We start from the raw sequence: 12,721 nt of genomic DNA, 5'->3' as shown, positions 1-12,721 counted from the left end.
AACAGTCGGTCAGCTGAACATGGAAGTGATAGCTTGAAAGCACAAAATTGCAATGTGTACCAAAATCCCCACATTTTTCAATAGGTGCCTTGCACTATTCATTTCATAATCATGTCCTGCATTAAATAATGTACAGAAGGGCTAAGAGAACAACTATTTCAAAGTGACATTTTCCACTGCACTGCAGACCTATTCTGCATCAAATTAAAAAAAAAAAAGAAAAAAAGTGATAGAAGAGGAAGTAATTCCTCGCTTACTCTGCCATTTATTGCAGCTTTGATTGACATCCATCCTTTAACACGTATGCATACAGAAACCAAACACAGCTGCTGCTTTTTGGAGTATGAGCTGCATCTGCAGACAGCACAAACTTGTGGCCAGATGTTTGTTGCTCTTCAGGCCACTGCTTACTTGTCACAAAAGAAATCTCATCCCTTCAGTTCTACACTATGCTTTAGCAGAACTGCAGATCTCAGCTATTTCTCTTGAAAGATGCCCTATTAGCCCTTGCTTTGTACCAATATTCTCTGCAAGTCAAGGAGATTTGTTACAGCACTTCACTGACATTTAAATTCATGCTAATGAATTACAGTAATGAAGACAATAAATTACCTCTCTCGAGAACTTTCTGAACTTTGATGTGGTTGGCACAGAAGCCACTGTACAGTTTAAAGTGGTCAGCATAATACAGAAAGGATCCTCCAAGGGAGAACAGCAATTTCTGAAAATCACAATCAAAATATTTACTTCATTACTAGAATCCAAAATAAATGGTCAGGCACATAGCACAGGCTCAACGATGTGACTATCTGCTATCTTCATTTCTATATTCTATATTACATATATATATATTACATGAATACATTATTGGTAGTAGTTCCGTGATGTTTCTGTGTTTTTCTTAGGGTGTAGAGTTCAGCCTATTTCGGCAAAGCCTGCATTTTTTCCTCAGTTCTCCCTGAGCAGGTGACACCACTGTAGACATTGACTTACTGTATCTTTGAGGTGGCATAGGAACAAAAATCAACAAGACACCTAATAGGGTATGCTGTGCTGAGAAAACACATGAGCACTTGGAAGCAAGGCATAGAAGCACCAAAGCCAGAAAGGACAGCATAAAACAAATACAGGATTGCTTTCCAACTGTTTTCCTTCTTTGAGGCAGGTAGTAATTACAGGGCACCTCTCATCTTCTTGGATGAAGGGGAGGATGGGAAGATGTGGGAGGGACTGAATCACGAGGGAGATCTTTTTAGAAAAATGCTTCCCAAAGCAAAGACAAGTAGTGAAGGAGGAGGAGGGGGAGGAGAAGAAGGAGGAGGAGAGCAGCCCTCTCCCCTCTTTTTAATCAATGTTTGCTCCACAAAAGGCAGCAAGTGTCAGAGAGACCTGCCAGCAGTCTCGCCTAGCTCTTTGACAGTGACAACATCTCCGAGGAACCTTCCTCCAGTTATGGCAGGTACTGAGAGGTGCCACAGAGGGAGACAGCACAGCAAGGGCACAGTCTACAGTCATCTACACTTCACACGCCCTCTTAGACCTCGCAACATGAGAAACTTGTGCTGCATTTAACGGGAAAAGCTTCTAGTCTGTAGTGGGTGAACTGGGCATAGCAGGGAGCACAAGGCAGGGAAGAATTAAGCACAGTGACAAAAACCTTTCTACAGAAGTGATGCATCACGTAAGCATTGCTACTTCATAGCATACTCAGAAGTATGACTACTCCACATCTTCCATTTTACATCCTCTGCCATGGGAAAGAGGAAGATAAAACCGTGGAAAATAACACTTATCTTTCACTGCTGAATAGGTGTTTGTAATCCAAAGTAATGCTTCAAACATAAAAGCAACCATATGAAACAGTTTTAAAGCTGGATTTCTACAAACATTTCCAAGCACACTGAGAGGTATTTAATGACCAAATATTTACCCGGAACTGGGATGGTGTTTCCAGTGTATTAAAATCCGAGGAAGAAGATATTCCATCTTCAAGGGTCTCCAGAAACACCTTCTGAAAATCCAGCATTTCTGGCAGGCTGCCGAACAAGGACTCCATCTGTGAAAAACATCAGGCTATGAGGTACAGCACTGCATACATCTAACTGTGGTCTTGAGAAAACAGTCCACTAAGGAGACACGACACACAAAGAGGTCACAAAGGCCAGTAACATCTTCATTAATACTTTTTGAATGGGTTTTATAAAAAAGCTGTTACAAAACCCCAAAGATTTCTTAGCAGTTAAGTCAGAACAATTACCATTTAAAAAAGGAGTGACGCATGCACCAAACAGAAAGGCAGTGACTAGTGTAATTCCTATTGTTGTGTTCGTTGTTTTCCTTTTCTCTCATGCTCTCAGCAATGAAAAATCCAAATGCCAAGGTCTTAACCCACAAAAGAATTAAAAGAATATCTTTCAGTTATTCCCTCACCTCATCTTGGGTAAGGAAGGTTTCATTTTGAAGAGGCTCCAGGTATAGCTCAAAGAGGCAGCTTAAGTCCTGCAAGAAACAGAATTTATTCACTTTTTATGTAACAATTTGAAATTGTTGCTTATATGACAACTGTGGGATTACAGGTAATTTTCAGGAGTAAAGCTAGAGATAAAATTCCTTTTCTGTAACTAAGTCACCTGTGTGTTGTTAGCACTAAAGTGATTGCTAAATTAAAAGCAAATTGATTTCAGTGTAATGTTTTTGTTTCATCCTTAAGGCTTCACAGACTGATTATAACAAATTATATTTTAGTATAGCATGAGGAGAAAATGTTACAGACAATGGCTTTCTAAAGAGTACAAAGGTCTGTGTATGTGAACAGCATCAAATGTTTTAATCATGCATGTTAGATAAACCATATAAATAGCCACTCATTTAAATAGCAGAGCTAATATTTGTAAGGACATATAACATTTTAAAATCCTATAGGCATTAAAGCATTCGGTTATATTGTCAGGGAGGCATGATTAGGGGCTGTTTCAGTCACTTCTTCAAAGAATTGGTGCCACTTTTGCAGACTTACTATCCCACACCAAAGCATGGCGGCAAAGTTGGGGCCCACACTGCAGGGCTCCGTGACCCTGAGAAAAGAAACGGCAGAAATCCTTATGGAGAAGGAATAACGAGCAGTTCTTTGAGAAACCCATAATGAGCATTTACAACCTGCTAGGATTCTGCCTGGTACTACTGCATATTTCAGTGACCTCCATGGTCATGCCTCCTTTGTTCAAGCGATTTCTCTATCAGAAACACCAGCTGGACATACACAGGGGTTCGTGTTCGGTAAAGCTTCCTCAAGCTTTCCAGCATATGGTTGTATTAGTGTGTGGGTGGATATTCTAAAAACAACAGCCTGAAAGTGCTTTCTCTTGTTTTCCATACACATTACTGCAGCAAGTGCTGATATCACTAAGTATGTTTTTTGAGATCAGGTAAATGATTCCTCTTTGCTGAAGGTCAATGATATCAAGCTTACCACATTTTTTTTTTGGCATTCATCCACATGAATTTTGAATTTATAAAAAGAAGAGACATATCTATCAAATTATGGGCTTATCAGTCAAAGGAGAAATAAGACGTATGATGTTACAAGCAACTGGCGTTGTGTCTTCTAACTTTGCTGATTCAAAAATAATTAAGCACTATTTTCCACAATTACACTTTTTTATAATTTGTAGAAGACTGATCTGTTCTACCAGGATTTATTTTCATTTTGAAAACTATGGAAACCTATCGCAGAATCACAGAATCAGCTAGGTTGGAAGAGACCTCCAAGATCACCTAGTCCAACATCTGACCTAACACTAAACCCTATCACTAAACGTCCTCCACTAACCCATATCACTAAGCTCTACATCTAACCTCCCCTGGAAGACTCCAGTGTTCAAACACGACAGATAACTACTTCCCATAAATTACCACTTTCCAATATAAATACAAATTGACTAAAACAAAAGCTACTAGATCAAATCCTACAGCCTCTATAATAGTTTACTAAAACAAGAACAATTAGGTAAGCAGACTGTATGTTACGACCCTCGTTACATAAAGGTAAGCATGAAATATATTAAGAGCATCTATAAGTCATGGCCAGCCTCAAAAAGAAGGGTGTAGCTAGCCAGGTTTTCTGTTTGTTTATTACCTTGACATAGGATTTCTCAGTGTCCATAAGTTCTTGGATGACTTTCCTCAATCTGTCTGCATCAGAAAGGTGGCGAGCCAGTGGTCGTGGAGGTTGATCCTGGTTGTCCTTCTGTCCTTCCATATTGCTCGCCTGGACTTCTTGGAAGTTTCGGCACAGTGCGCTGATCTGTTCTGCGCTCTGATAAATGAAAAGAAAGAGACAAGCACTGATGTTTTAGAACTGTACTATAATTATTTTTAAATTCCTCAAGTTTTGCTCCTGTTCCAAATTCAGGCTCCAGAGCATGTGCTGATTTTTGTCAAATACATATCCTTGTAGCTTTGAACAGCTTGAATTTGTAACAGATCTAGATCATAACAGTAAAATTAAATAAAAAGTTTCTAGCACTTTTGCAGTGCAAAGAATTTAGAGTCTTTACATACAAGCTTGTGAGATGCAAAAGATGGGAGAGCACTCAGATATATCATGATTTGATTCTTTTGATAATAGCATCACACTATTTTCCACCTGTCTTGCAACACTCACTACATCAATATAGAAGGAATTGGTAGATAAAGATCTTTTAAGCATCCAAAATAACGTATATTTGTTGTATGCTACCTGTATGGTGATGTGTGGCTTTGTTGCTGGTTGATGGGGGGGGAAGTAGTTAGGGGGACTGGTGTGTGTGTGGTTTTTTGTTCAAAAGGCACGGATTGTCAAAAGATGTTTATTACACTTTCAAAAATGAGAAATTGAAACCTAAATTTTTGAATTTTTTTAGAAGAATAATACATATGGAAAAAAAACAAACAAACAAACAAACAAACAAACAAAAAAACAAACAAAAAAAAAAAACACTACATTTCAAGCCAAGTAGGAGCTGGAACAGCAACTGTTAATCTTATAAAGCAAAGATGGAGGAAAAAGAGATTTTCTGACAGTATGAAATGGTTGTGTAGTTTGCTTTTGTATGACCACCACTAGTATCTGAGAGCAGCTTTTTCAGGCAATAATGCTTAGATTGAAAATCATTCCACTGTTCTCTTTCATACATAACATTTTCTTGAATATTGCTACCATTACCCAGTTCTACCTTAGCAACTGTTGGTATCTACCTCTTTATACTACATGAAACAATTTTTCTTAAGTGCTTCTGTCTTACGCACTCTCTCTGAGATACTGGACAGTTGCACATGCTGTGCCACTGATTATTTCCTATTTAGTGAATGCACTCAGATGAGGACTACATGAATGCTGCCTTATTTCAAGTGGAAGTCTTGTTTCAGTGAAGAAATCAGGGCATGAGTGCATTTCAGAACTGTCTTGATCTGTACTAATTTTGTGCGAAAGCTGTTTCAAGTGGCCCTTTTAGGATCTCGTGATTCACCACTGATTATGTGGAACTGTGAAGTTCACCAACATCCTGTGTCATCAAATGAGCAAACACAGAAGTTATTCTGAAACGGAACTGAGCTATACTAAACCCTCTGTAAGGTGGAAGCTAAATGTATGAGCAATAATAAATCTCAGCCATTCATGTGGAAAAACAGATACATCCCTCACACCTCTCTGAAGGAAATAAATGTTAAAATGTCAAAAACTCGCCACGTAGTCCATATCACTGCAGAGCTTCCCAGCCTCCAGTTTTGAACAATGCCACCACCTCTAAAAAAAGTTGTTACTTCCATCACTAAGATGTGAAACCATCCTCCACAATCCTATCTAATGACAGCTTTCAGGACTCTGAAATTCAGATACATACTGTATTTACAGTATTTATTAGGACCCGATAAAATGCAATGTGAACTGAAAGGTGTTTGTTGGCATTACAGATGCACACTGATGGAGTATGTTAAAAAAAATAAAAAATAAAAGAAAAAGAAAAAAAAAACACCTTTGTGCTACTTAAAATACTTAATGTTTTGGAAATAAATCATAACTTTGTTTAGTAAATGGGGGAGAAAGGGATATTTTATAACAACTTCTAAATAGCTCTAAAGTACCTGAGTTTTGTTTTCATTGTTTTTGATGTCAAAGTTTTGAGTTTGTATCAGAATGACTCAGGTTTTATGCTGTCTGCAGCTCAAGGTGTATGTGGGCAGCCTGATTTACATCAACATGATGCTTGATCAAGGGTACTAGATCAAGGACATGAGGCAGCCTATTGAAAGCCAGTCCTAAACATCATCGTCATGCAGTTTTACCAGGAAGAGTATGAAGTGCTCTGTTACTCCTCAATCACCACAGCACAAAGGGTTAGGATAGGCAGATGCTGGAGAACATGCTGCATGTCCTCCATATCCTCGGGTTTTGGGCTGGAGCTGCATCTGCCACTAAGAACCATGAAAGGCTAGTCAATCAGAAGTTACATGCATACAGAAGGTATTGCACATCCACTCCTACACATCATACAGACCACAGATGTAAGAATATATGTTGCCAGTGAAGCCACAAGGTGTACATTAGGTTCTGGACCAGAAGCACAATATTCATGAGGAACTTCATAATGATGAACAAATGGAAAGGAATAAAAATAACTCTTGTACCCTGTTTCTTTCCAAAACTCCCTAACCACCTGGGTTGGAGTCCTCATCCTTTAATGCTACTCTGGATGCTGGTTTCCACCTCCCACACCAACCAATGTCCTGCTCTTTATTCTTTTTGCTCTTTCAAACAGATCTTTCTAGAAGGGCTCTAACGACAACCCCTAAGAACACATCTTTTATAGCTGGTGGGTGGGCAGGAAAGGCCCAGCCTCTGCCCTGTTACTACCATCAATGCCCTGTTAGCATTGATGTAGAATTTCAAAGCCACCTTGGTATTTTGGATGTCAAAGCAGACTTTGGCAGTCCAGTGCCTTTGAACCAGGAATCCTCAAGAGGAGCCCCAAGTTACATCCTTGAGTTAAGGTAGGAATTAACCCTGAATTTGCTCTGAAAATGGCACTGCAGCACCTAACACTGGCAATTTGACTCTCAGATACATCTGGTAAAGTCCTCAAGCACACAGCTTCTTTTATTTGCACACGGCCACAGCTGTGAGTCCTTAGTAAAAATCTATGCCAAACTTTGTAGCATGCAACCCATCAGAATAAAATTATGTTAGTTGGTGGATAGAAAAGCCCAGGTGACTGACTGTGGCCAAGGCTGCAATGCAGCTGGGTATAGAGAAGAGACGAAGAGTATACACTGGAAGCAACAAACCTTCCCCATAATCCATCACTTGAGATTATGTACACCACTTTCAGCAACAGTTGTAGGAAACCGCAAAGCAGCTTCAGCTTATCTTTGGCTCTGGACAGCAGATAAGGCTAAAGATCCAAAAACTCAGACTAGTAGTGCTAGATTTGAATGGCAAAGTTGGGAAAGAGAATGGGAGGTTATGCAAGGTTTGTAGAAAAGCAAGTACTTGCATTCCAGAAATCAAGTTAAGCAGCACTGCTCCACTTTATTGGCTGCTTTCACAGATTTTCCAACAAACCTGTATAAACCCTTCTACCAGACCCAGCAGTCAAGGGAGGAAGCTTCTTGTCCCATAAACTCTCAGCCTCTAAAAAATGGAAAGGTATATAGAAACAGCCTTGAGAAACTCTTTCTTTTTATCCCTGTATATTTGTGCCTCATAATTAGCTCCTACATTAGGACCTAATTAGGATTGTTCACAGCAACCTTAGCAGGGAAAGTTCCAGTCTACATAATTGTCAGCTTGACCCATAGCTGTCAACCACCACAGTGGCACTCAGCTTGTAAGATGAAGCATGTCCCATTTTCTATAATAGTCATGAGAAGAAATATTAGAGATTATTCCTTCAAAGTGAACAAAAGATACTCTTACAAGGAATGTCTTAAAGATTTTCTTTGCTCCTTGCAGACAAGCATATCATCATCTGAGGCTGTGCTATCCCCAACAGAGTTAAAAATCTCCATAAAATTAATTGGTGAGAGTGCAGAAGACATTAATCAACGGTGGTTAAGCATTAGCACAACAATTTCATGGCTACCCTGTGACTTTCTACTGAACGATAGTGATTGAGCATAAATGCTGCACAAGGTCAATTAGTGTTACGGTGTCTCTGCTCATTGCTGTTTATTCTACTCTCATTTATACACCTCATGTACTCTGTCAGTAGGGTTTGGTGTGGGGTCTTTTTACTGTTGGTAGTGGTGGTTGTTTTTTTTGGAAAAAGTGATGGAAAGGAAAATATTGAGTAGGCTTACAAGACTCCTCAGGCTGAGAAAGATTCCTTGGGAAGGTTACAACAGAGCATGTCCTTTGACAAGTTTCCAGATTCCTGTACCTTTGTGAAGGACGCTGACCACACCAATGTGCAGATCACTGACCCTTTGAATTCTTTATCCATAGAGGAAGTGTATGCTCAGAAAGCAAGCTGCTGAAACAGATTAGTCTTGTATCCTTTAAGAATGAGCAGCCTACAGCTCAGAGCTATCTGGTGTATATTTTTCCAGGAAGTAAGACTGGAAGCACCAGTCAGCAGAAGAAACACAATTACATGGGATTTTCAGAAGGAACAACTGGCCAAAGACATTTTTACACCCCTCGTTGTGAAAAAGGAAAAAGCCTTTGGAGGTGTCCATCGCATTCCTTTTGTATCAGAAGACATTTCTCTCCGGAACAAAGGCAGGCCTTGCAGCCATCGCATTTTGTGTGTCTATCACTGTACAGGCTTCTCTGTCACCATCAGTCTGGCAAATGCTTTGTAACAAGTAATGCAAAAAGCTGGAAAGTCACAGGTCTTAGATCCTCAAGACTGATGAAGAAAGCAGCCGCATGTTGGACACCAATACAGTACAGGCACTCCTCTAAACTGTTCATTAAGACTGAAAAAATTCAGCATGCTTTTACTGAAAACAGCCTTGTGGGATTTTCACCATAGGTTTCTGGGCAAGGCTTCTGCTCAGCTTTGGGCAATAGATGTTAAAGCAGTAGATTCACTCATCACAATTTTTGTTTTGGTCTTTCTTTTTTTTTTTTTTTTTTTTTTCCAACAACTTCAAGGCCACTTAGAAGATGAAACTGGTCCTGACCAACATTGCTAAAATTCTGGGGGTCTCTTTTATTTAGCTGTCTTTCTTGCACACCTTTTAATTAGAACAGTTTAAAAATTGCTAAATGGAACCAGTCAAGGATAAATAAAATCTTTCAGTCAGAATTTCCCAGTTACAGTGAGATTTGCACTAGGAAAGTTATCCTGTGCAGGTAATGCACGAAGGCATCACCAAAGTTACGCAGAAATCAGAAGAGCAGTAAGAGGGCTTGCTGCTCCCCTAACTCTTTCCTGACAGCAGAGGGCAAGGCCTGAAAGAAGGCTGAATGCAGGGCTCTGCAAACCAACCAAGACAATTCATCTGACTCGATGCCTAAGGTATAGTAACATGAATTGTGTGGTGGGAAACCTGCACCCTCCCTTGCCCATCTTTCTCCTTGGCTACACAGAAAGAACCTCGGGTGACTTCGGTATTCAGTGGAAACGCGAGCTGTAAGCCAAGTCTGTGAGATGGGGTCTGGGCCCAGGAGCCTGCGGCAACCAGGCCCCAAGGAGCAGCAGCTCCTGCTGAGCTCACAGATGCTGTGCTCAGCTTCTCTGGAAATCACTCACTGAAGTCACCGGATCCAAGGCATATCAAAGGTAAATGCAAACCAGAAATCATTTCCATCGCGGAAGGTTAAACCCTGACCACACAAAATGTAAAGATAAGGGAAAAGGGCATAAAAAAAAAAGCAAAAAGAGAGGAACCCTGACAGTCCGAGTCACAAAAAGGAGGAAGGCTCCCATCAGGTAACATTAAAGCACAAAACACAGACTTTCCCAAACCCCGACCCTGTGAAAGTATTATCTCTCCTCTTTCCCAGGTCCCTATCCTGATGCTGTCACTCTTCAATACAGAAGGCTCATGTATTTTTCTGCCATCTGTGTTGTTTTATATTTCCCATCCATTCCTTGATTGGAGTTCTTAATTTTTCCATGTTTTTCCTACAATCCCAAACTATTTTTCAAAAAGCAGGGAAATGGTTAAAACTGGTCAAAATTAACAGTGCGGATATTTCCAAATTTTCCTGAAGAATCATCTTAACACCATCCCATCCCACCTCTTGTCAAAATCTGGATCATCACTTAGTCCTTTCTCTGACAGACACAAGAAATAACCATTTGCTGGAGCTCAGCAGCAAGCAGCACACACAACCAAGCACCCCCACCCTCCCCCCCGCCCCCCCCCCCCCCCCAAAAAAGAAGAAAAAAAAATCAGAAAGCCCAAACCTTGTCCAGTGCAGCACACTGATATAAACTCACCCACCGAGTGCACATTACCAGCATCCACTCCCTGATTATCAGAGCTGCTATTCACCAAGCACAGAGACCCTGGCAGGGGCGTGCAGCCCAGTCCCCCACCCCAGCCCTCCCGGCTGCTGCTGCCGAACTCACCATAGAAAACATCCTGTGCAGGGAGCCGTAAGCTGCTGCTGCCTGCTGCTGGGTTTTGCGAGCCAACGCTAAACTCTTCGCTCTGGTTTTACTCCTCCTGAAGGCGGGCATAGTGGCTCGTGAATACAAAGTTTGCCAAAGGAAAGGGCCCTTCTAAAGGAAGGCAGGGACACTTCGGTCTCCCACAAGCACACCTTCTCTCTGTGCTGAGCCGCAGCGTGCCAGCACACGCAAACACAGTGCACAAGTTTTTCCTTTTGTGCAGATTAACAAAAATGGGAAACACTGTCAACATCCCAGTTTAAGTGGGACACGAGAAACAGTCATGCCTCCTGTTTTTACTACAAACAACAGTAAAAACCTGCCAGATGAGATTTTTTATACATTGCCTGATGTAGCAAATGCTGGACAAAGTGCAGTTATAGCAAGGGAACGTGGGTTTTATCTCCCCAGAAATGTACCTGCCTCTCTGCCTGTGAAATTTACTGCATAAACAAAACATCAGGTGCTTTGAGAAAATTAGCCAAATATCTAAAAATATCTAGAGGGTGCTGACTGCCCTGAAGGTCAGCGTGAATTATCAATGGTACTGATGCTCTGTCAAGGGTATATGCCACTAAATGGTGTGGCATACAAATGAACTTACAATGATAAAATGAGAAACAAATAGGCAGCTCTCTGTAAGATTTGTTCACATAATTGTGCTTGTCCTTTGTTTGAACTTTCTCGTAGTAATTACATCAATAAAAAGAAACGTAAACTGTGCTCAGTAATAGATTCAGGCTTGAAAGTAAAAGTACTTATGTTGATATATTTACACAAAACAATCACGTCCACAAACAGATTATTCTAAGCACAATGCAACTTTAAATATAACATTATAGAACATTATGCCATGGAGCTGAAGAGTTACAAGACTGACAAGCAATTCATTAATAAAAGGAGAACTATACCAGTGACATAATAAAACACAGCAACTCCCATGTTCCCTCTATTGCAGCACTGTTAGGGTGCCAGGATGCTAAGATATAAGGCTTCATTCAGCACTGCCCTTGCCACCACCTCTTTGCTCTCTCACAACCCTTTTTCTTGCATCCAGATGACACGCTAAGCCTGGGTGCATATATCCTTGGTTATGAGTGTGCTACTTCACAGGTTTCAAGGATATTCACCTCTCTACAAGCAAGGGAATAACATAGGCTTCTCCTTTAATTACCGCAATTAAACTTACATCCATCTCTTTCCAAACCGTTAGCACAACTTGACAGCTCAGCATTTGCCAAACCATAAAGCTCAGCAGCCGGGCAGCACACTATCTGAAGAGCAAGGATGCTGGCTCCCTGAAACAACACGCTGCTGATAAAGCACACAGAACACATCAAAGGAGTAGGAACCGTTCATTTAGCTGATGTTTTTTGAAGACTGGGCTATTTTGCAGACAGATATCAGATTCACTGGGCAAGACGACTGTGCAACAGAAAACTAAAGGAATGGTCTCAAAGGAGTCAGATTTTCCAGGATACACAGCCTGGTATAAAAATCCAATTACATGGACCACCGTGTAGCATATACATTTCTTATCCACCATTTGTGGTTGCTTTTACAATAACCCATAAACACTAGGGATCCACAGATCAAGTTCAAGAAGGAAAAAATGAAAAAAAAAATATCACTAGTTTTCGGAAATTAAATGTTTACAGTACCACATATGGCACTGAAAAAATCAATGACAGATGTCAGGTCAACATTTATCAAAAGTGTAACTGTACTGTCAGGAAAGGCATTGTTTCAGCTTTGTTTTTAAAATCAGCATGAGTTGTGGCAACTTCAAGTTCTGTTTTTGTAACAGATATATGTTAAAAACACAGTGCATCCACTGGGACTGGAAAAAAAAAAGAAGAAAAAAAAAGGCTGCTAAATTTCAGGTCCACGCGATATCGTCAATCTTGATTAAAAATAAAAATAAAAACAGGACAGGCCTTTTTAATTCCATATTAGGAAGTTATTCTTCCCCAGATTTTCTAATTAAGCCTGAGTTATTAGCTAGCCATATGCCAGCTAAAAGATGTCATCAATTAACAGATTTTTTTTTAAATGTGTATTCATTAGGAAAAAAAAACGTTTTAGTAATATTTCCAACTCCTGTTGAGGGACTGGGA

General features: G+C 40.3%; 1 protein-coding gene across 7 annotated transcripts in view; it reads right to left on the bottom strand.

Annotated features, from left to right (window-relative positions):
- TIAM2 (TIAM Rac1 associated GEF 2) overlaps window positions 1-12,721 on the bottom strand; it is a 170,383-nt gene that overhangs the window by 8,429 nt on the left and 149,233 nt on the right. For 6 of the 7 annotated variants that reach the window (XM_068677152.1, XM_068677155.1, XM_068677153.1 and 3 more), the window contains 4 exons: window positions 4,136-4,315; window positions 2,431-2,499; window positions 1,931-2,056; window positions 613-721 (listed from right to left, as the gene is read on the bottom strand). In XM_068677152.1, coding sequence (XP_068533253.1) covers window positions 613-721; window positions 1,931-2,056; window positions 2,431-2,499; window positions 4,136-4,315 — 484 coding nt within the window. Of the gene's footprint in view, window positions 1-612; window positions 722-1,930; window positions 2,057-2,430; window positions 2,500-4,135; window positions 4,316-10,562; window positions 10,690-12,721 lie in introns of those variants that run through there. The other variant, XM_068677156.1, reaches the window with a different exon arrangement.

This window comes from Anas acuta, chromosome 3 (genome assembly GCF_963932015.1).
Source record: "Anas acuta chromosome 3, bAnaAcu1.1, whole genome shotgun sequence".
Taxonomy (NCBI): Eukaryota; Metazoa; Chordata; class Aves; order Anseriformes; family Anatidae; genus Anas; species Anas acuta.
This window is presented reverse-complemented; position numbering and strand designations above follow the sequence as displayed.